Below are 21,040 nucleotides of genomic sequence, written 5' to 3' on the forward strand. Positions count from 1 at the left end.
GAGGGCTAGGCTGTAGAGGTTAAGTGACTTGCCCAGGGTCACACAGGAAGTGTCTGAGGCCAGATTTGAACTTAGCATCTCTAGGCCTGGCTCTGAGCCACCCAGCTGCTCCATGAAGGATGTGTTTTTTAGGATACTCTTATTATTTTTTATTATATTTGGATAAAGTTCCCTTGTGTTCAAGGAGTAGTGCTGTTTGCTGAAAGAAGATGTTTCATTCATGAGAAGGTTTTTTTATTCTACAAGTCTTGTGTTATGTTTGCATTCATTTTCCTTTAAAGGAAAAAAAACACAACTTTAGTTGTTATTTTCATAGCTAACAGAATGATGTCATTGTAATCTATGAGCCCATTCAAAAATGCTCATAATGAGTTAGAAGATAAGTATTGTCTCTCATCTCATCTAATATCTTTTAACTTAGAATCATATTTCACTGTCATCTTTCTCACTTAAGTCAAATCAGTATTAAGTTGAATTTGTTAATTTACTCCTTTCCTATTAATTTCTGTGATTCAAGCTGTCATCCATGCTCCAATGATATGATCTTGATTTTTTTTCACCAACCATTCCCATTATTGGAATTGCTTTAAGAGTTTAAATTTTGCCTTACTTCACTTCACCCTCTATCTTGAAAGTAGACAGGGAACTAGGGAGGAACCATCATTCCTACCCTCTCTGATCTCTAAGGTTTTATTTAACATTCATAGGCTCAAATAGTTTTCTGATACTTGTGAAATGACTGAACAGATGGAGGGGTTGTCATTCTCTATTTCAAGTGACAGTGCTAAATGTGTCTGTTTTTATTTTTCTTATGAAGGGTAGTCAGTCATCAGGTTTTATTTGTTGATTTCAACAAATGGAAGGCAATGTGGTAAGAGTTGAAAGAGGTGGAAGATCTAGATATTTATCCTGGCTCTGCTACTTTATTATGTGTGTGACCATTGATAAATTATTTCTTCCTTCCGAGCTGTGGTTTCCTTATTTAGTAAATGTGGATAAGACTTATAAGGTAATAAGGGAAAGTTGAGTCAACAAACATTTATTGAACTTGCCAAGTGTTGGGGTACAAAGTAAATTTTATTACCAGTAAAGAAAAATGGGAACTATTATTCTTATAGAATGTATCTCCAATTTTTTTTCAGAATTGTAAGAGAAAATATTTCTAGATTTATAGTGCACAAGCATTATTTAGGAATGATCATGTGATATATGGTAGATAATATCTATAACAATTCACTATTTTCTGACCTCATTTGGATTTTTTCCATACATAAACTGAAAGTTTCTTTAATTGTTGGGCTATTCATGCTCTTCAGATATATAATGCACAGTTTGTAACCTAGTATTTTTATGGTATTATTTTTGTCATCTATATGATAATAGGCAAACAAATTCATTTACCTTAAATTTTTCTGTAACCTACCCATGCCTAATGAAACTATGTTGTATGTTCTCAGGCAAGTTCCCTTAATAGTCTCTTTCTTAAATTTATCATTTACTGATTTCCCCATTTCTGTTGCTTGGAATCTACTTTCTGTCATTAAATCGAATCTTCTGTATCATATATGTTTGTATATTAAAGGAGTAAAGGACACAAAGAACTTGGTGAAAGGCCAAGTAGAAAAAGGAGCAGCCAGCTTCTCCCCCTGCTGGAGAGCTGTTAGAAATTCCTAGTCTAGCCACAGTTGCTGTAGAAGAGGTCACGCAACATACAATTCTGTTACTCAACCTCAGTCTTCAAGAAGCCTTTGTTTGCATTCCACCTGATTCTCAGTTAGCTGGTATCTGTATGTACACATCCATATAAATCTAAAACTCTTGTCATTCCATCCATTCAGACCTAATTATGACCACTGAGTTAAAAATGTCATGTCATCAAATAAAACTTCAAAGGCTAGCTTATGTATCATAGGCATTTGACCTCTTATATGTTTAGAAACACTATGTATAAAGAAAAGATTTGATAAGTAAATCATTAGAATAAATAAAATTACAAGATGGCATATAAACTATCAAGAGAACAGACTTTAAAAACTCTTAAATTCCCTATTAATGTCACTTATTAAATTGATTATTGATCATTCTTACCCATTAGTTAAAATAGATTATCTTTAGACCTGTGAGAAACAGCCTATGTTCATTAGTCTTTGTGTTGAAATAAACTCCTCCTTTCCATTAAGATTGAGGTCACTATATTACCAGTAAGCCTTACTTTAATTGAAAATTTTGACTTACAAAATATATTTTTTTTTACAAAAGTATCCCCCACCAAATCATTTATGATCTTTTATGCCTTTAAAAATCTTATTTGTATTTAAAAACTGTTAGCCAAAATTTTTTCAATAATACATCAATTATATGCAACAAATTATACAATTATCTTCAAGGTTCAACTTGTAATCACAGATTTTATGTTATGAGAAAGATCCATGTACTGTATTTTTATACTCATTTCTTCAGAAGAGGTATTATTTTTAATAAGAATAATAACTGGCTCTATCAACCCAGAAAGTTGAATAAAATATTAGAAATCTGGAGAAAGGGATATAAGAAATAATCCAATATAACCTTTTAATTTGCTGATAAGAAAAATGAGACTCACAAATGCTCTATGTATGACTAGATGGGTCCCTACGAAATGGCTTTTTACATTTAATGCTGCTGCTTCTAGAAAAAAGTAATTGAAAAATGGAAAATTTCTATGTGAAATTATTGATCTGGCAACTTCTCCTGATTCTTAGAAAAATTATGTTAAAAATTATTGCTGGAATTTGAGCTATGAACCAGAATGGTTACAAGGTGCTTTCTTTTGCCTCTTCCTTTTGCTTCATTGAGTTAATCTTTTTGTCCATTTTTTCCATTATTCTAAGATGTGTTTAGTAAAATATTGAAGTTTTATAATTTGTTAAAATGCTAATTGTGATTTTTTTAAACTCTTACCTTCTGTCTTGGAGTCAATATTATATGTTGGTTCCAAGGCAGAAGAATGGTAAAGACTCAGCAATGGGGGTTAAGTGATTTGTCCAGGGCCACACGGAAGTGTCTGAGGCCAGATTTGAACCAAGGATCTCCTGTCTCTAGGCTGGCTCTCAATCAACTCAGCCACCCAGCTGCCCCCTAGCTAATTATGATTTTTAACAGAATAATAATAGATATTTGTTAAGTACCTACTATATAAAACTATGTTAGGCTCCAGGGGAAGAGAAAAAAATTTAAATATTAGCCACTGTGGAGCTTATAGACTAACAGGAGAAATGTCACACAGATCACCATAATATACAAAATTATCTGATATATATATATATGTGTATATATAAATATGTATATATATACATATATATTACATTCTACAGAGGAAAGATCTAGATGAGATGCAAAGAGATACATTATTAGTCAGGGGTGGGAGCCAATCCAAGAAAGTATTTGTAGAAAAAACGACCTTTAAGTTGTATTTTAAACAGTAGAAATTCAATGAGGAAGAAAAGAAAGACGTTTCCAGAAATAGAGAAAAAAGATACATAGGAAGGTAAGCATAGGTGATGTTTTATGTCAGAGAGCAGCCCCATTTGGCCAAGAATAGAAAAGATGGGGAGGGAGCTATTCTAAAATATGGTTGGTGGGGGCAGCTGGAAAGCTCAGTGGATTGAGAGCCAGACCTAGAGACGGGAGGTCCTAGGTTCAAATCTGGCTTCAGACACTTCCCAGCTGTGTGACCCTGGGCAAGTCACTTAGCCCCTATTGCCTAGCCCTTACCACTCTTCTGCCTTACTTACTTACTTACAATACAATACTATGTATTGGTTCCAAGAAAGACAGTAAAGGTTTATTTAAAAAAATAAAATAAAGTAAAATATGGTTGGAAGAGTATGATGCCAGGCAGAAAAATTTGAATTTAAGTAAGGAGCCCCTAATACAAGAGGTTCTGCTTAAGGGAGGTTCTTCTTGCTGCATTGGGAAGAATCTAAACATGGAGGAAAATGAAAATATTTTAGAATATTAAAAAGACTTTCTGGTCAAATTTTATTTTAAATCATAATGGTAAATATGGTAAAATGGTAAAAAAAATGGTAAATAAATCTTAATCTCCTACAATGTTTGTGATCATTGAAGAAAATTAGATTGCTGTTGGCCTTTTGGGCTGCTATGCATTTACATAACTGATGAATATACATATAATTAAGAGGTGGGAAGTAGATCTGGATTTTGACAGCAGAATTTAAAAAGCATATGTTTAACCAAGAAGTACTCTTAGTTTATTGAGGCTCAGAAATGAAAAATCTTCTCTAGAAACTGATCAATAGTAATAGGTAAAATAAAGAATGATGTGCTCAATGAGGTACAGTTTAAATAGAGGAAATTTAATGGGAAGTGGCTACATTGGTAGCAGATGGACTTGTTTCCTGTATCTAAATCTTACTGGAAATCTTAGACCAGTTAAAATGTGTTCTTCAGATTGAGAGTCTGATAACTAAGGTGGATAAGATTTGTTTATTTGACTGTGCTCTTCTGATTTGGGGGCAGATTTTTTTCACCTGTTGATTTGGGTTTTTTATTTTTTTACTAGGCTATTTTTATGATTCCCACAAATCCACCACCAACATTCCGGAAGCCAGAATTTTGGACTGATGAGTTCAATGATTTTGTCAAGAAGTGCTTAGTGAAGAATCCTGAGCAGAGAGCCACAGCAACACAGCTTTTGCAGGTCAGTACTTATACTGCTCATGGAGGTCACTTTGTTCTTGCCTTTCAGTTTCTTGGCTTTTAGCCAAGGCTGCTGTGAGTTTCACAATTCAAGAGACATTATTAGTACGAGTTAAATCACCCAAAATGAATAGATTATAGCAGCTTATCCTTAAGTATTTTCTGCTCTTCTGTATTTTGTCTTTTTATTCCAATTTTCTTTTCCATCCCAGCTTTTACAATCACAAAAAGTTAGCTACCTACTTTAATATTCAGTTAACTACTTCAATGTTCTTTTGAAACAAATTTTTCAACGGATTTTCTATTCAGAAACTGAGCCCTTTTGCTTTGTCCACATATTGCCCACATTGTTACTGTTCCTAACATTTTTCTGCAAGTATACTCTGTTACCCTCTCCTCTTCAGTTTTTTATTAGAATATATAATATGTAGAGAAGATATTTTGAACTCTTTGAAAAGAATGTGAGGTGATGCAAAAATGTAGTCTTAAGATTACCTAAAGAAGATAGCAAGAAACTTTGCATTTAGGGTAACAAGATTTTTTTGCTGAAAAGTACTTGAATTTCACCTGAATCTTTCAGGCCATCTTAGTCACAATGGACATACATATTTTTTATTTCTACTTTATTTTCCCAACAGACATGACAAGAACCATTGAGCTTACGATAAATGTGTCCCATTAAAATTAAAAAACAAAAAAACCAAGGATTTTATTTTTCTCTAGGTCAATAAATTCAATTTTAAAACTTATTTGTCACTTTTTAGCTGCTTTATGAATCTTCCCATCTTTCATTCATTCTTTTAATTCACTCTCTCCTTGATATTTTATGTTCATTTTATCCTTGATGTCTGAGTAAATTTTTATACATGCAGATATGATCCTGTCATTCTACTTCCCAGAAATCTTTAGTGGCTTCCAATTTTATGTCAAGTAAAGTTCATGCTTCTTTGCTTGGCATTCAGATACTGAGATGGCCTAATGGGACCCAACATTTCAGTCTTATTTCAAATTACTTCCTTCTGCTTGCATTGTGTTCCAGTCATGCTGGACTATTTTGTCTTTTGTAATTGTCCTGTATTTTCAAGGTCTATGGTGAAGCACATAACAACCTACAACTTATTTGTAGTCAGTATCCTAGGAATTCTGGTTCATAGGGTAGTTTCTTTTTCTGCATAAGACTCTCTGTTCCTTTATACTCATTCCTCTTACATTCCTACTCTACCTTCTACTATGTCCACTTTAATTCACATTCCATTGTTGACAAATAGAATGAAACATTCTTCATATTAGACATGTGATTTCCTTCTGGAAATTACTTTGCATATATCTTTTACTTAATTTATATACATATATCACATGTATATGTATACAATATGTGGGTAAACATATTGTTTCCTTCAAAAGAATAAAAACTCTTTGAGGGCAAGTATATTTTGAGGGTTTTGTCTTTATGCCCCCATTACCTCATATAGTATTTGGCACTTAATAGATACTTAATAAATGCTGGTTAATGGGGGCAGTTGGGTAGCTCATTGGATTGAGAGCCAGGCCCAGAGACAGCAGGTCCTGGGTTCAAATCTGGACTCAGACACTTTCTAGCTGTGTGACTTTGGGCAAGTCACTTGACCCCCATTGCCTAGCCCTTACCACTCTTTTGCCTTAGAACCAATACACAATATTGATTCCAAGGCGGAAGGCAAGGATTAAAAGAAAAATGCTAGTTGAATTGAATAGCATTATGACATGGAAGTATAATCATTGCAAAGTCCTGTCCTGATGCCTCTTATAGAAAGGTGCCTGAGTTATGAAAGCTGTTCCAGAATAGTTCAAGATCTGATATATTACGTTTGAAGCTGAAAGGGTATCTGTCACATCTTTGGTGACAGACTGTGTAATCTCTTTTAGGACCAGCCCAATGGAAGACAGAAGAGAAGCTCATTATGCATAAAATAGGAACAGGGTAGTTAATCCTTTGGCCATGTAACAGCCCAAGGTAGAAAGTTGTTCTTAGTCCTGTACAACCCTCCTGTGACCGCAAAAATATGGTTTTCAAGACAGTGAATTGCCAAAACTGTAAAGATAATTTTTAGTGTCTTGATTTAAATCAAAAATAAGTGGTCGCCATGGGAAAATTCCCAAATATGAAAATACCCAAGTCAGCTGGGTTTTATGGAGATTTTAATTAATACAAATGAAGGAATTAAGGAAAGGGAGAGAGACAGAGTATGAGGAAATAGTAGGAAAGGGCCTACGCCTGAGCTTTAAGAGAGACTAGTCAGTCTTTAATCACTCACCACAAGGTTGTTCAAAGCAAAACTCAAGTGTTCAGAGAGACTCTCCAATTCAGCTTCCAAACTCAACTAACTGTTCAGAGAGACCAGCTACTTTTAAAGAGAAATTTCTCTTATGTCACCTCCCCTAAATTTTCACATCTACCAATCACAGTAGACTTTCCATAGGACTGTCCATTCTTAATTCACATCTTCCTTTGTTATCACCTTCCCTGAGTAAACTAAAACTTCACACCTCTTGCTGAGCTTGCCCTTTGTAAGTTGCTTGACATTTTAGTGATTAATTTAACCTTTATAGGTACTTAGCACCCTTTTGTATTAGATCTAAAAACAGAACTAGCTTAAGGGTTTTTGCTTCACTCTAAGTATGAGTTGGGGACTTTTCATTGTTCACTAAGGAGTTTACAACTTTATCTTCCCCTAAGGCACTTGTCTGAGCAGGGTGGAGTAATTTTAAAAGTTCGCACACACATTCCTGATCAAATACCTCCATTTGTTACAATAAGGGAATAGCCTTAACCAAATGTTCTAAGGTAGAGTGAGCAGTTTTAAGATTCACACTCCTCCATGTCAACAAATGACTGTGCAGCAAAGGGGGCAGAAGGAAATATCAAATTAACTCTTTGAGGTCTCTATCTCTCCAGTGTTGGACATATTCTCCTGGAAGAAGTTAATTACATCAATATTGACATTTTCATTTTACAAGAAATAATATGATTTAAAGGAGCTGCAACTGAATAGGATAGCTCAGCCATCTTCCTTGCACAGAAAATCAATGAGTTGGTAGAATTTGTTTTGTTGTTAGAGGTTCTGTAATATGCAGAGTAAGAGTTAGAAGACCTGAATTTATATCCTAGGTCCATTACTTACTGGATATGTAATGTAAGATACATTATTTCATTTTTCTGAGCCTCAGTCATGGTACTTATGAACTTTCTTGAAAGAATTTAGATCTGTTAAGAAGTGTCTTTTCTAGTTATAATGCTTATGCTATGTATCTATTATTTTCAAAGCATTTTATATACATTATTTTATTTGCTCTTCATAGCATCCTTAGGAAGCAGAGTACAGATGTGTTTATCCTTATTTGTAGACTGAAATAAGGTGAGAGTGACTTTTTTATGGACAGAGCAAATTAAGTGTCAAGGGGAGAATTTGAACCTAGATTTTCCTGATTTTAAGCTCAGCATGCTATTGACTGTTTTATTGTCATGTTGTAATCACAGAGTATCTTTGGATTTTAACAAATGCCTTCTAGAATTGTCCATTTAAAAAAATTAATCAATAAGCTTTTATTAAATGATTACAACATGCCAGGTACTATGTTAAATGCTAGAATATGAAGAAGGGAGTCCATGCTCTCAAAGAGCTAGCACTCTAAGGGGGAAGTTCATCAAGCAACCATATATATGGCATTGTGTATAATTTTATTTTTCCACTAGCCAATTCCTCAGAAAATCAATGAGGAATCATAATTGGAAGAATTTAATGGACTTGATTATCTTTTTTTAGCTGTCTTTCCAATTAATTAAAGTTCTTTTAAAGACTTAATTTTAATGTCTTATTTCTCCTATCCAGAAAGAAGTGATATTCCAACTTCTTTGATCTATTTCTAAGGCTTACTGAGTAATGCCAGCTATTACAATCAATGCACTTTTTTAAGCACATCATAAATTTACAAAGAACTTAAATTTTATGGATTTCATATTTAAAATAATTAATAATGCAAAAAAAAGACTCCAGCCATTAATTTTGAAATAATTGAAAGCAAACTTCAAAGACCAAGTAACATAAAACAATTGATAACTGATTATAAATCATTCCCATTTCTCTTCATTCAAATATTTGATATAAGTACTCCCACAATTTCACAATTTAATTTTTATTAGTTTGTGAAATCTACAGTCTTACTCCAGTGTTTTATCCAGCCATAGATATAATCTTGCATTCATTCTCCCTTACATATGGAAGTATAAATGACAAGGAAAAGAAAAAACTGATGGATACCGAAAAGAAAGCTAAGTTGGAGACACGCAGTTTCAAAAGTTTCAAAACTTTAAATATAATAATATTTAATTTAATTTAATAATAAATTCTCAAGATGTCTGAAAAGTGAAGATACTTAATTAGAAATAATCACAGATGATATTACACTGAAGAAGGTAATTATGGATGTCAGAAATTATTATACATACACACTGATATCAATAAAGTATTTTTTTTGCTTTTTCATAGAAATATTTACTTTTTCATGCAAATCACAAATGTATAAATTTATCCTCCCAACACATGAAAGACATAACCTCCTTTCTCCCTGTACCACCATAGTCTCTGGAGAGGCCAAAGTCATACCATAACCATATTATAAAGTACAGTCACAATTCTAAGTCCAAAACTTCTCTTGACCTCAAATTCTAGGCACCCTGGCTTCCTAAGGCTTCTATGCTAGACTGACTAGGTTTGCTTTTCCTCCTTACTCCAAGGTCATCATGATTCACACTTTGGGTATCAGGTCTGCCACCTGAAACTGTGGAGGACAAACCACACAGAACAGAAACAAACACCACCAGGACCATTTCTCAGAGCCATGTTAAAAAAGAATAATAGCAAGGGAAGAATGACTTTCCCCTCTTACTATATCACTTCATGCTAACCATGCTGTGAGTGAACTGTGATTTTCCTCCTCTGGACAAAGCAATTAAGAGTGGCTAAAAAGAGCAGTGGAAAGATAGCTATAAAATCTTTATGAGAATGAATGAAATATATCTATCTATATCTATATCTATATCTATCTATATATATATATATATATATCAAAGTTAAGCATTGCTGAAAACATAAGAAGGAATTTGTAGGTTTTCACAAATGATTTTCTGCAGATCACATTTTCATGGTCATGAAGCTCACTGAAGCATGTGGAAAATAGAGGATTGTTATATTTATTTGCTGATAATGTTTTAAAAATTGGTTTGGTAGAACAGGATATATCCTTTAATGCTCTTCTCCAAGAGTGTCTCCCATGAATGTATTATGGTCATAAAATAAGAATTTTCTTTGGAAGTACCAACAGAAATAATAATAAACATCAGAAATAGACCATCCTGTTATGGTCATTATCACCAAGGGTGCCTTATTTGGGGTACCTGTGTTTTACTCAGGCATTTTGTTATCCTTTGCTAATGTTACTTGACCAGAACATCTTTTTTTTTTGTCCTAATGATCCATTTCCTGATTGATATCTTTTATGACACTTCTTGCATATGTCACTGCTGATAATATATTTCAGCCTAGTTATTTCTACTATGTACCTTTTTACTGCCCAGTGGGGCATCTGTAATATTCTTTCTTTGTAGTGTTAGGTGGATGCAAATTAAGGAACATTGTCAGAAGAACTTGGACTAAAAAGATGAATGCTGGAGTCAAGGGGCCACTTGGGCCACTTGTGCAATAAGAAGGAGGCATGTAAGCATAATACAAGAAAGGGAGTAAAAGAGTCAAAGGAAAGTAGACAAAATGTTCTAGGAAAATTTGAGAAGGGAAAGATATCACTAACTCAGAGGATCAACTAAGGCTATAAGTAACTACTTAGTTTACACATTGACATTTTCAGGCTAATAAAATTTAACTTGATTTAGACTGTATTTACATACAAGCATCTGACTGGGATTAGGGCAAAAATGTGGACAGATTCATTGATTGCAGCTTGTGCGCTGTATTAGTGGTAGAGAGAGAGTGTTGATAAATGTATGTGTCTCCACTTAAGTGTTTCCTGGCAAAAATATGTTAGAAGTCTGAAGATATTTTTTTCCTTAAACCCCAAATTAGTATGATACTCCTTTTTGTTTTTAAAATGTTTTGTTCATTGCTGGTGAAGTTGTGAATTGATCCAACCATTTTGGAAGGCAATTTGGAATTATGCCCAAAAGACGTTAAAAGAATACATACCTTTTGATCCAGCAATACCACTACTGGGTTTGTACCCCAAAGAGAAAATAATGAAAAATCTTGTATAATAATATTCATAGAACACTCTTTGTAGTGGCAAAAAATTTTGAAGATGAAGGGTTGTCCCTCAGTTGGGGAATGGCTAGACAAATTGTGGTATCTGATGGTGATAGAATACTATTGTGCTGTAAGGAGTGATGAACTGCTTGATTTCTGTATGAACTGGAAAGACCTCCATGAACTGTTGCAGAGAGGAATGAACAGAACCAGAAGAACATTATATACAGAAAGTGAAACATTGTGCAATGATCAAATGTAATCGACTTTGCTACTATTAGCAATGCAATGATACAGAATAATCCCTAGAGATTTATGAGAAAGAATGCTCTCCACATCTAGAGAAAGTATGATTGGAATGAATATAGGATCCGGGGTTTTGGTTTTGAAAAGATTACTCTCATTACAAAAATGAATAACATGGAAATACATATTGAGTGATAATACATGTATAATCCAGTGGAATTGCTAGTTGGCTCCAGGATGGGGGAGAGAAAAGGGAAGGGAAAAACATGAATCACATAATCATGGGAAAATACTTTAAAATTAGTGAATTAATTAAATGAGTAAATAATGAAATGTTTGATTATTGTGATGATATATTGTAAGACTTGAAATATTTCTACCCAGATATATATTTTATAAAGTTTATTGGAACGGTAGACAACTGTTTCTAAGTAACCTGACCGCATGGTGCCTAGCCTGCCAGCCTCTTCCTCATTTCTTCCCTCCTCACCTGCCTTCTTTGCCTCCTGACTTTCTTCCCTGTTCTCTCTTTCAATTCTCCCCCGGTTCTCCTTGATTTTTAACTTTTATTGACGTACAGAGTGTACACCAATGCAACCTGGTGCAACTATGCTAAGTCAGGAATGTTTGATAGACAGGTAAAGCTCAGGAGGGGGAGGGGATAAACATCCTTGACACAATGTTGATATTGCTATTTGCATTTGATAAAATTTTATTATTTAACATTAACTATTGGAATAATATATTGACCTTCAGTTTCTTGTTTTTGGTTTGTTACATGATAATTAGTTAGAAACTTTTTTCTTTAGTATTCAGAAACATTTATATCCAGAGTACAGAAATTTCTTGCTTTAAGAAGATGTATGTAACCTGTATAAATAAGAACTTTTCTTTTTAACATTTAAAGTTCTTTATAAACTGATCCCAGACTATCTTCCAAGGTTATTACACATTAGCCCTCCTCATTCATTCTAGCCATTGCTATTTCTATTTTTTTAAACCTCAAGCTCCCTTCAAGTTTCACATCCTTCAATAGATCTTTTCTTATTCCCCAAGTCTTATCCCTCCTTTCTATGTCCTCCTTCTGATTATTGTGTATTTTGTATATATCATTTATTTGCTTATTTGTAAATGTAACTGTAAAATGTAAGCTTTTTGATGGCAGACATTTTCTGTTCTCTTTGTGTCCTTAGCTCTAATACAGTGGTTAAAATATGACAGGCACTTAATAAATGCTTGTTTATAACTTATAACTTATATAGTGTTTAAATTAAGAATTATTTTCTTCATAAAATGTTTTCTTTTTACAGAAAAATTCACTATAAGGTTCCTCTTAAACCACAGATTTATTAAATGTTTTTAAATTTTATTGATTTATGAAAATTAAATTTATGCACAACTTTTTTCCATTTTGTAAAATATCTACTAGAATATATCTTTCATTAAATTGGCTTGATCTACCCAATCATCTAGCAAATATTCATTGTTTGTAGATGGATTAAAAATATATTTTTTAGCCTTTGCTCTTCAGAAAGTAAGCTAAACATAAAAATAATAATTTTCATCTTCAATCATATAACAACAAAAAGTGCCACTTAACATTAAAATGATTCATGGTCTTGCTTTTTTATTCTACCTCTTATATGTATACTCAGAGACTTTAGTGTTAGAAATCTTTTTTAGCATTTAACCACACAATTCCTTAAAATTCCATTGACATTAGTCAGTACTCCATTGTAGGTATTCGCCAGTACAATACAGTACATACTTAGATGTTGATACTTCTCTGAGTTAAACTGCCTACCTCCTCATTTTTGAAGTTGTGGTACATGTGCACAGCTCACACTTGGGGAGCTGCTCTATTCCTCCTCTTCCCAGAGCCCGAGGACCTTTTTTTGTATGCCCCATCCCTCTGTCTGAGGGCCCAAAGTAAGCACTCTCTTCCTCAACTATCTCTAGTAATCTGGAATTTGCAGACTGTTTGAATTTGCTCTCTGGGAACTCGAACTGGGAAAAGCTTCACCATCCCTGACCAATATGATCTAAAACATTGAAATTCCACTCTCTAGCTAAAGCCTCCCCACCTTTCCTTCATACACCATCTATTATTTGCTTCTGTTAAATTTTTTTTTTATGTTTTGGACTGAACTATATTTAATTTGTGGTCACCAGGGATTTAATTTCCAAATCCCAAAATGAATTACCAAAGTAAATGTAATTTATGGTAGTTTGTTTACAATAGAGTCTAAGATATTAAGGAAGTGAGAAAAGGGTAGAGAGGGAGAGAGAGCTCTGATTTCCTTAGATTCAGGTAGAAATTCTAAGGCCCTAATCAGGGAAAAGGAGTCTCAAGATGATGGGCCTTTCTCAGAGGTTTATAGCTCCAGAAAGGCAGGGTCACTAAGTCAGCCTTTCACTCACCAACAGTGACCATTGTTGTAGTGAAAATTTCACCTTTTTAAGATTGTTATAATATTGAACAATGGCCGCCAAGGAATTTACTTATGAAATTCCTAAAATGAAACACTCAAGTCAGAATGGAGTTTATGGAGGTTTAATCACAATGGGAGTAGGGAAAGGAGAGGGAGAGGAGAGAAGAGAAAAGGGAAAGGGGGTTACTCAACCTCTGACCAAGGCAGAGGGAGTTTAGGCCCAAAGGCCAAGGTGGAAAGAATCAGTCCTTGACTCACGTGACCGATCTGAAGGGAAGCTGTCTGCAGGCTTCCTCCCTGTCCAAGCTCCTCACACAAACTGGCGTCTAGCTCTCTCCACAGGAAGTGAGCGAATTCCAGAGGCTGCTTTCTCCGTCACTTCCTGTGCCTCACAAGTGCTAATGGTGGCTCAAGCTTGGCTTAGGACAGCCCAAGTGGGCAGTTAGTTATTTCTGATTTGTCATTGACTAGCACATGCCTGTGTAGTGTGGGTGTGCACAATTTTTGGGTGCTAGACCAAGATGGAGATTTTTAAAATTCACACCATCTAAAAGGAAAGCAGTCTGAGGTCTCCTGCACGAGCTTCTCCAGGGGTCCAGTTCTACGGCCAAATCTGAGTGTCTGTCTTCCAGTCTCTTCTCCGAATGACTGTACTGCCCTCTATCATGAATCTTGAATGCTCTAATCTCTTGAATCTCAAATTTCTTTGAATGAATCCTTTTGGCCTCTGTGGTCCTCTTTTTAAAGATCTTTTTCTCTTGTGTCACCTCCCCTAAATTTCACCTCTACAAATTACATCAGAAGCTCCTCTCCAGGACTGCCCACTCTTTAGTTCACACTTTCTTTGGTTAAATTATACATTTTTTGGTTAGATCACACCTTTTGTAGTTAGTTCGTGCCTTTTTTGTGGTTCACATAGGTAGATCTACTTCAAATACTGAGTTTTACCACCTTTTGTAGATTAAAATCTAAAAATAGATTGTGGATTACAATTCAATCTTCCCAATAAAGGAAGAGCTAAATACCTTCATTTTTACAATCAGGGGATTACAATTTAATCTTCACACTTCTTAACTGCTTTATTCTCTCAGTTCATCTTCCCGACCTAGCTTTTCTTGCTTCCCAACTTTGCTATGATTTTAGGGCCTAATGCTTTTAATGTTTCATTAAGTACTACCATAAACTTTTTGCAATTATAATATTGCTAACATGTCTGTATGAAGAAATTGCTTTCAGATGAGATTTTAGACAGTTTTGAAGAGAAAATTAACTGTGATATAGATATGGGGACTTGGAATTCTTTATTAACAATGTAAAGGGATGCCCAATTTTTGTGAGAACAATTCAGTATTGTAAAGAAGAAGAGAAATTTTTTACTTATTAAAAATATTTTAGATGAGTGTGAAGAAACACAATTTCTAGGATACCAGAGAGTGACTACCATGTTGAGAACTTAAGAGCTGCAGTCTGATGGTATGTCAACAAATTTGTATCTAACTGATTTTATAACTGGATTACATAAGAAAATGAGAAATCATATAAATATTTGGAGATTGAGATATGATTGAAAAAGGACTTCTAGTATGTCTTCACTGCCTGCTGATGCTGCTACTATGATGCCTTTTTCCCTTCTTCTCAATGGCTTAAATGGCCACTTGATCGTCTATGACTTATATTCTACCTAAAAAGTCACATTTCCCCAAATTTCTCCTATCCCAATATTTATATAGTAAGCTTTCAAGATGAAGAGGTTTCTGTGGCATTGTAGAGAAAGTCTGGTTAGTCAGTAGAATAATCTAGAGAAGTACTTCCATTTCACAGGATCCAGTACTGAGAAGATTTTTAGGACTGAGATAAATGTGATAGAATAATGTTGCTAATGGTTTAAGGTGGAAGGCTTGAAGGTTGATTAGTTCGGGAGCCTAGAATTTGAAATTCTTTAGGATGCTGAGAAGGATGATTAATTGAAAGACCTTTAAAAGGCTATGCCTAAGCAGAAGAGAGGATTTTCTGATCTGAAGAGTTGTAAGGATCATCAGGCAGTGAGCAGAAGAGCAATTCTGTCTAAAGTAGATATAGTTGAATGGATCAGTAACATTAAAATTTGCAAACTAGAATTGTAAGTTACCCTAAGCACATGAGTTTTCAAACTCTTTCTTGTGTTTCCCTGCTAACTTACTATAATTGTATGCCCATTTATTGCCATAATTGTTGAGTGCATTTGGTGGAAGAGTGATATGGGCTTATATATGAATTGTGATTTATTTTATTATACATTTTCTTGTAAAATATTATTTTTCCTTATCAAATAAGTGGTTATGTTTAAGGTTAAAAAGCATATTATTCTGAATGACTGGTTGTTTAGATAGAAGACATTGAATGGGGGCTTAAGAGTTGAGTAGTGATTAGGGAAAGTATATTCTTTTGTTCAAATATTATAAAATACTCATGCATGGATATAAGGTGTCCTTGATAAAAATATGAAAAGTGGTCAGATAAGCTTTTGAAGGCAATTTCCTACTGAAAGTAACATCTTCACTATTACACAACTGAGAGATATAGAGACTATAACACCCCACTGTTTATTTGAATACAAATGAGTATTTAAATCAGCAGAAATACATATGTTAAATCATACAAGATTTTTGACAGCTATGACCATCCCCATTACTGCTCAACAGTCCACCAAGGATCAGCAGCAGTCAGTCAACAAACATTAAGTTCTTGCCATGTGCCAGGCATTGTGCTATTGATTCATCCCAGATACTTATTAGTGTCACAGAGAATGTTTTGCACTATCTAGATGTAAAAGTTCTCCAAATATTTCTGTTTGTGCCTGATATGATGGAACCAAGCTCTGAATCTTCAGAGGTCCATCTTAATGAAATATGAAGAAACTTAAGAGGATATTGCATCCTTGCTGCTTCAGTTTTTCACTTTTCCTATTTACTTATTAAACTCCTGCTGCCTAGTTTCTTGTCCTATCTTTGTTCTACTGAAATTGTTCTTTCCAGCATCACTGCTGGTCTCTTAAGTGCTGCATCCAGTGACTTCTTCCCCATGACAATTGTGGGCATCTGAATTCAATCCACTTCTCTTTACCTCTTTCCCATAGGGATTTCATTAACTCTCATGAGATCTTGCATCACTTGTGTGGATTTTAAAATTAATAATCAATAACTAAATATTATATTTTATAAAGTTTTACTAATAATAACTAAAACAAAGCCTGACTTCAGCCCTCTCGCAGATCCAAGAGAGGAAGAGGGAGGAGTTACAGCCACTTAAATATAATCACACAAAATGTGGGGACACAAGAAAAGGGAAGTTTGGGAAATACTAAGGGACTTTTGGGGAATGAAGTCCAAAGGCTCAAAAACCTCCATTTATACATATCCTGTGATCCTATTGGGAAACCAGTTTCCCCAAAAGGATCATGAAACATAATCAACTTAAAAATTGCAATAATTTGTGGATAAAAGGGAAAAGAGGACAAAACCAATAATTACTAGGTTGACAAAAAGCCAATTTGAGGCAGTCTTCTTTGGCATAAGAATATACATTGAAAACAAAGGCATTTCAACCCCCCATAATTCAATTCACATCCCAAAGTTCACTCTGGATCTTCTGGTACAGCATGTGGTCTCTGCAGGCATCTCTCTTCATGGCACATTCTCGATTCTGGGAGGTAGCAAGTTTCTTATCCTAAAATTGCTCAAATTTAAATCAAAGTTCACAACAATAACTTGCCCTCCCCCCTGAGGTGAATAATAACAAATACAGGGATCACTCAGGGATGCATGGCTGAGTTATGAGGTATATGAATCAATTTGCAAAAGAAAACCAAAAACATGAAAAAAATCCAAATAATAGAAAAATTAACTTGTGGATGAAATACAAAATGTAAAAGTCTCATGTCTAAAAAAATCTTAAGGAAAAACAAATCCATAACAGGTCCTTGAATCAGGGCCCAATTAAAATGATTTAAGCAATTATGCATTTACCCAATCATTAGCCAGGACTATAGAAAGTTTGCCACACCATGAAAGAAAGAAAAGGGACTAGATTTCAGAAGAAAATGGGAGCCAGGATGGCAGTGAAAAGTAGGTGCTTGATAGAATGTGGCTCAGAGGAAGTCCAACCTCTGACATATATTAAAACAGTGACAACCTCAAACCCCAAACCTATTCAAATTCTCTTGTCTTGGCTCAAAATTACATCAATCCCACTGGGATCTGGTCTCTTGCATCTTGTGCTCCATAGGCACTATGCAAATGCTCTGTGCTTCTTTAGCACTATGCAATGGCTCTTTTTATATTCTCTTGTCCTGGAATCAGACAGAATCATTTAGCAAAGTCCCATAATTTTTTTTAAACAATCAATGGCATCATTTTATAGTCTAAAGCTTTTTGGGCATGCATTAATATTAGAACAAATGTATTTAAAATTTATATTACTGCAAAATAAAAGAGTTTAAAGAAAAATCTTCTCAATACTTTTGCCATGTGCTTCAAATACAAAAAGGAGAGAAAAAAATAAAACTCAGATACTATTATGGGCATGGAAAGGATACCCTCTGGTGTTTGGGAAGGATGCCTTTTGCAAGCATGCAATGACTCCAAAACTTAGCTTAAAAACAAAAAGAGATTTATTAATTTAGAAAGTAATGTTGAGAGTGGCCAGGAGGATAGCAAGGTAGAACAGCAAGATGGGGGGCAGTTCCCTGGGAGGACAGCATGAAAGGAAAGGCTGTTCCCCTATGGGGACAGCATGGATGGAGGCTGTTCCCCCAGACGACATCAGTTCTGGGGATTTTATACATTCTTCACAACAGTTAGTCACTCAGGCATGAGGTGGGGTGATCGTACTGGGATCTGCCTGGGGACATAAAGATTCCTTAGTTTTAGGGGACAAGCAGATGTCTGATAGGATTGAGGTGTGGTCTGAAGGTGCATCTTTCTGACCATCTAGAGTTATCAAAGGAAGATAGTCATCTCAGGACCCTAGGTGGGGTCATTGGGTGTTTTTAGGCTCATAGTTAGAAAACAACAAGGGAGTTCCCTTGACAATAGAAACAATGGGTTTCTGGGGTACAGTGCCCATGTCAGATACTACATTGCACATGCAAGAAAAAATAATAAAAAAAGTTTGAAAAGTAAAAAATATAGTTTAAAATCAGTGACACACTGTCAACCATGTGTGAGTACAAAATGGTTTTCTCAATAAAACAGTAATACAGTAGATAATGCACATTCAAGAAAGTACCAATGTCCCCAAATTTGACAATAGCCCAGTTAATTACAATAGCAAACAAACCCACTGTCATATTTCATATAAGTTGCTGTATGACATAAAAAAGCCTATGAACTGATGGATATTTATCACAATTTTTACAGATGTAGCAAATCTTCCAACCTTGGCAAACATATTTAAACAAAGTAAAACTTATTTGGGTCTAGAACATCATCAAGAAATCTAGATTGTTATGCTGGAAGCAAATTAAAATGAAGAGTTTTGCAGGGGCTCTTTTTTTTTTTGGCTTCCTGATTCAAAGAAACATCTTGGTAGGAACATTTCTTTGTTTCTCTACCTTTAATACAACATTCTTTATAATATATATATATTTTTTAATCATCCATTCAGAAACTACTAGTTACTAAAATTATTTTTTGAAGACCCCTTAGAATTACCATTTAACATCTTAGATCATTTAGTTCTCCAAAGGTTGCACACAATTTAACCAGTTTTGTTGAAATTCATCCATCATCATCTATGTGACAATTAACAAAGGCAACATGTGATCTTCAGTGGATCTAGTGACAAGGGTTTTGGACAAGATGTTCATGGGCTTATACAGTGACATTTTCTTCTTCAGCAGAGGTAAAGGTACAAATTAAAGATCAATATAGGCAAAATATAGTAGCTTAAAATGATTCATTATAACAGAAAGATATCGATTAAATTAAAACAGATAAACTTTTAAAAATTAAACCTTAAAGCAATCAGTAAATAAAATAATATAAACCAATGAGAGGGTGCAAACAGGCAGTGCAGTCAAAATCCTTTTCACCAATCCCAATAGACTTGTTCTATATTATAGGAGGAGAATAAACTCAAAATAGTTAGCAATAAGCTCCCAGATCTCTTGTAAAGTTTCCTTCCCTTCCACTCATATTTATTATCCATTTAGATTTCATTTGTCAGAGGTCTGAATTTCCTCATAGAAGCACAGGGCAGAATCTCCACTCTGCATGTTGAGAGCAGTTAGGACTTTTAGAACTTTGTCAAAATTTTTCAAGTTGGTTTGTAGTTTAAGCAGCCTAACTTGTGGCATATTCTTGAGGAGAAGGAAATGAAGTGGGAAATCTCCAGTGAAAATAAAAAGTCTCAGGAAAAGAATTAAGCAGTTCCAAACTGCACTTTTTAGCTCTACCAACTCAAACAGTTGTTTCAGAGTTTCTAGCATGCTTTGCAATAGCATTTTTCCTGAAAGATGTTGAATGAGGTTTGTTTAAAGAGTAAACAGGTAAAAACAAAACTTTTGAGGGAAAACAACAGTATATGAGAGGAAAAAAATACTTCTCCCTGGTGTTTTGGGTCAAGAGAAAGAAGGGGGAAAAAATCAGGCTTATTCCCCAAAACCGACTTTAAATCTACTGATTTGAAACTAACTGCCCTCCCTGTGAAAAACCTTTAGCAATAGCCTTCTAACCTAGGAGTCCAATGTGTTGGTGATGGAATACTATTGTGCTCAAAGGAATAATAAAGTGGAAGAAATCCATGAGGACTGGAACAACCTCCAGGAATTGATGCAGAGCAAAAGGAGCAGAACCAGGAAAACATTGTACACAGAGACTGATACACTGTGGTACAATCAAATATAACAGACTTCTCCATTAGTGGCTATGCAATGACCCTGAACAACTCGGAGGAACCTACGAGAAAAACCACTATCCACATCCAGAGGAAACACAGTGGGAGTAAAAACATGAAGAAAAACAACTGCTTGAATACATGGGTCAAGGGATATGGTTGGGGATGTAGACTCTAAATGAATATCCTAGTGTAAACAACAACATGGAAATAGGTTCTGATCAAGGACACAAGTAATACCCAATGAAATTGTGTGTTGGCTGCAGGAAGAGTGGATAGAGGGGAGGAAGGGAAATAATGTGATTATTGTAACCAGGGAATATGTTCTAAATTGACTAAATACACTTATTCAAATGGAAAAATAAATAAATAAACGAGGAGTCCAGTATTAACTTTTAAAAAATCTACTTGAAAATTAGAAGGTGTGGGGTTCTTTTCTCCACACTGAAAGATGGCTATGGCAGGCTAGAAATACACACGTGGAATGTGGAAAGG

At 34.7% G+C, this 21,040-nt stretch overlaps 1 protein-coding gene across 7 annotated transcripts in view; it reads left to right on the forward strand.

Moving 5' to 3' along the window:
- Nucleotides 1-21,040, forward strand: part of STK3 (serine/threonine kinase 3) — a 540,259-nt gene that overhangs the window by 330,449 nt on the left and 188,770 nt on the right. For all 7 annotated transcript variants that reach the window (XR_008917553.1, XM_056823277.1, XM_056823275.1 and 4 more), the window contains one exon: nucleotides 4,565-4,702. Coding sequence is in view for 6 of the 7 variants with exons in the window: in XM_056823277.1 (XP_056679255.1) it covers nucleotides 4,565-4,702 (138 nt within the window). In the remaining variant the exon portion in view is untranslated. The remainder of the gene's footprint in view (nucleotides 1-4,564; nucleotides 4,703-21,040) is intronic.

The sequence above is a fragment of the Monodelphis domestica genome, chromosome 3 (assembly GCF_027887165.1).
Source record: "Monodelphis domestica isolate mMonDom1 chromosome 3, mMonDom1.pri, whole genome shotgun sequence".
In the NCBI taxonomy this organism is placed as follows: Eukaryota; Metazoa; Chordata; class Mammalia; order Didelphimorphia; family Didelphidae; genus Monodelphis; species Monodelphis domestica.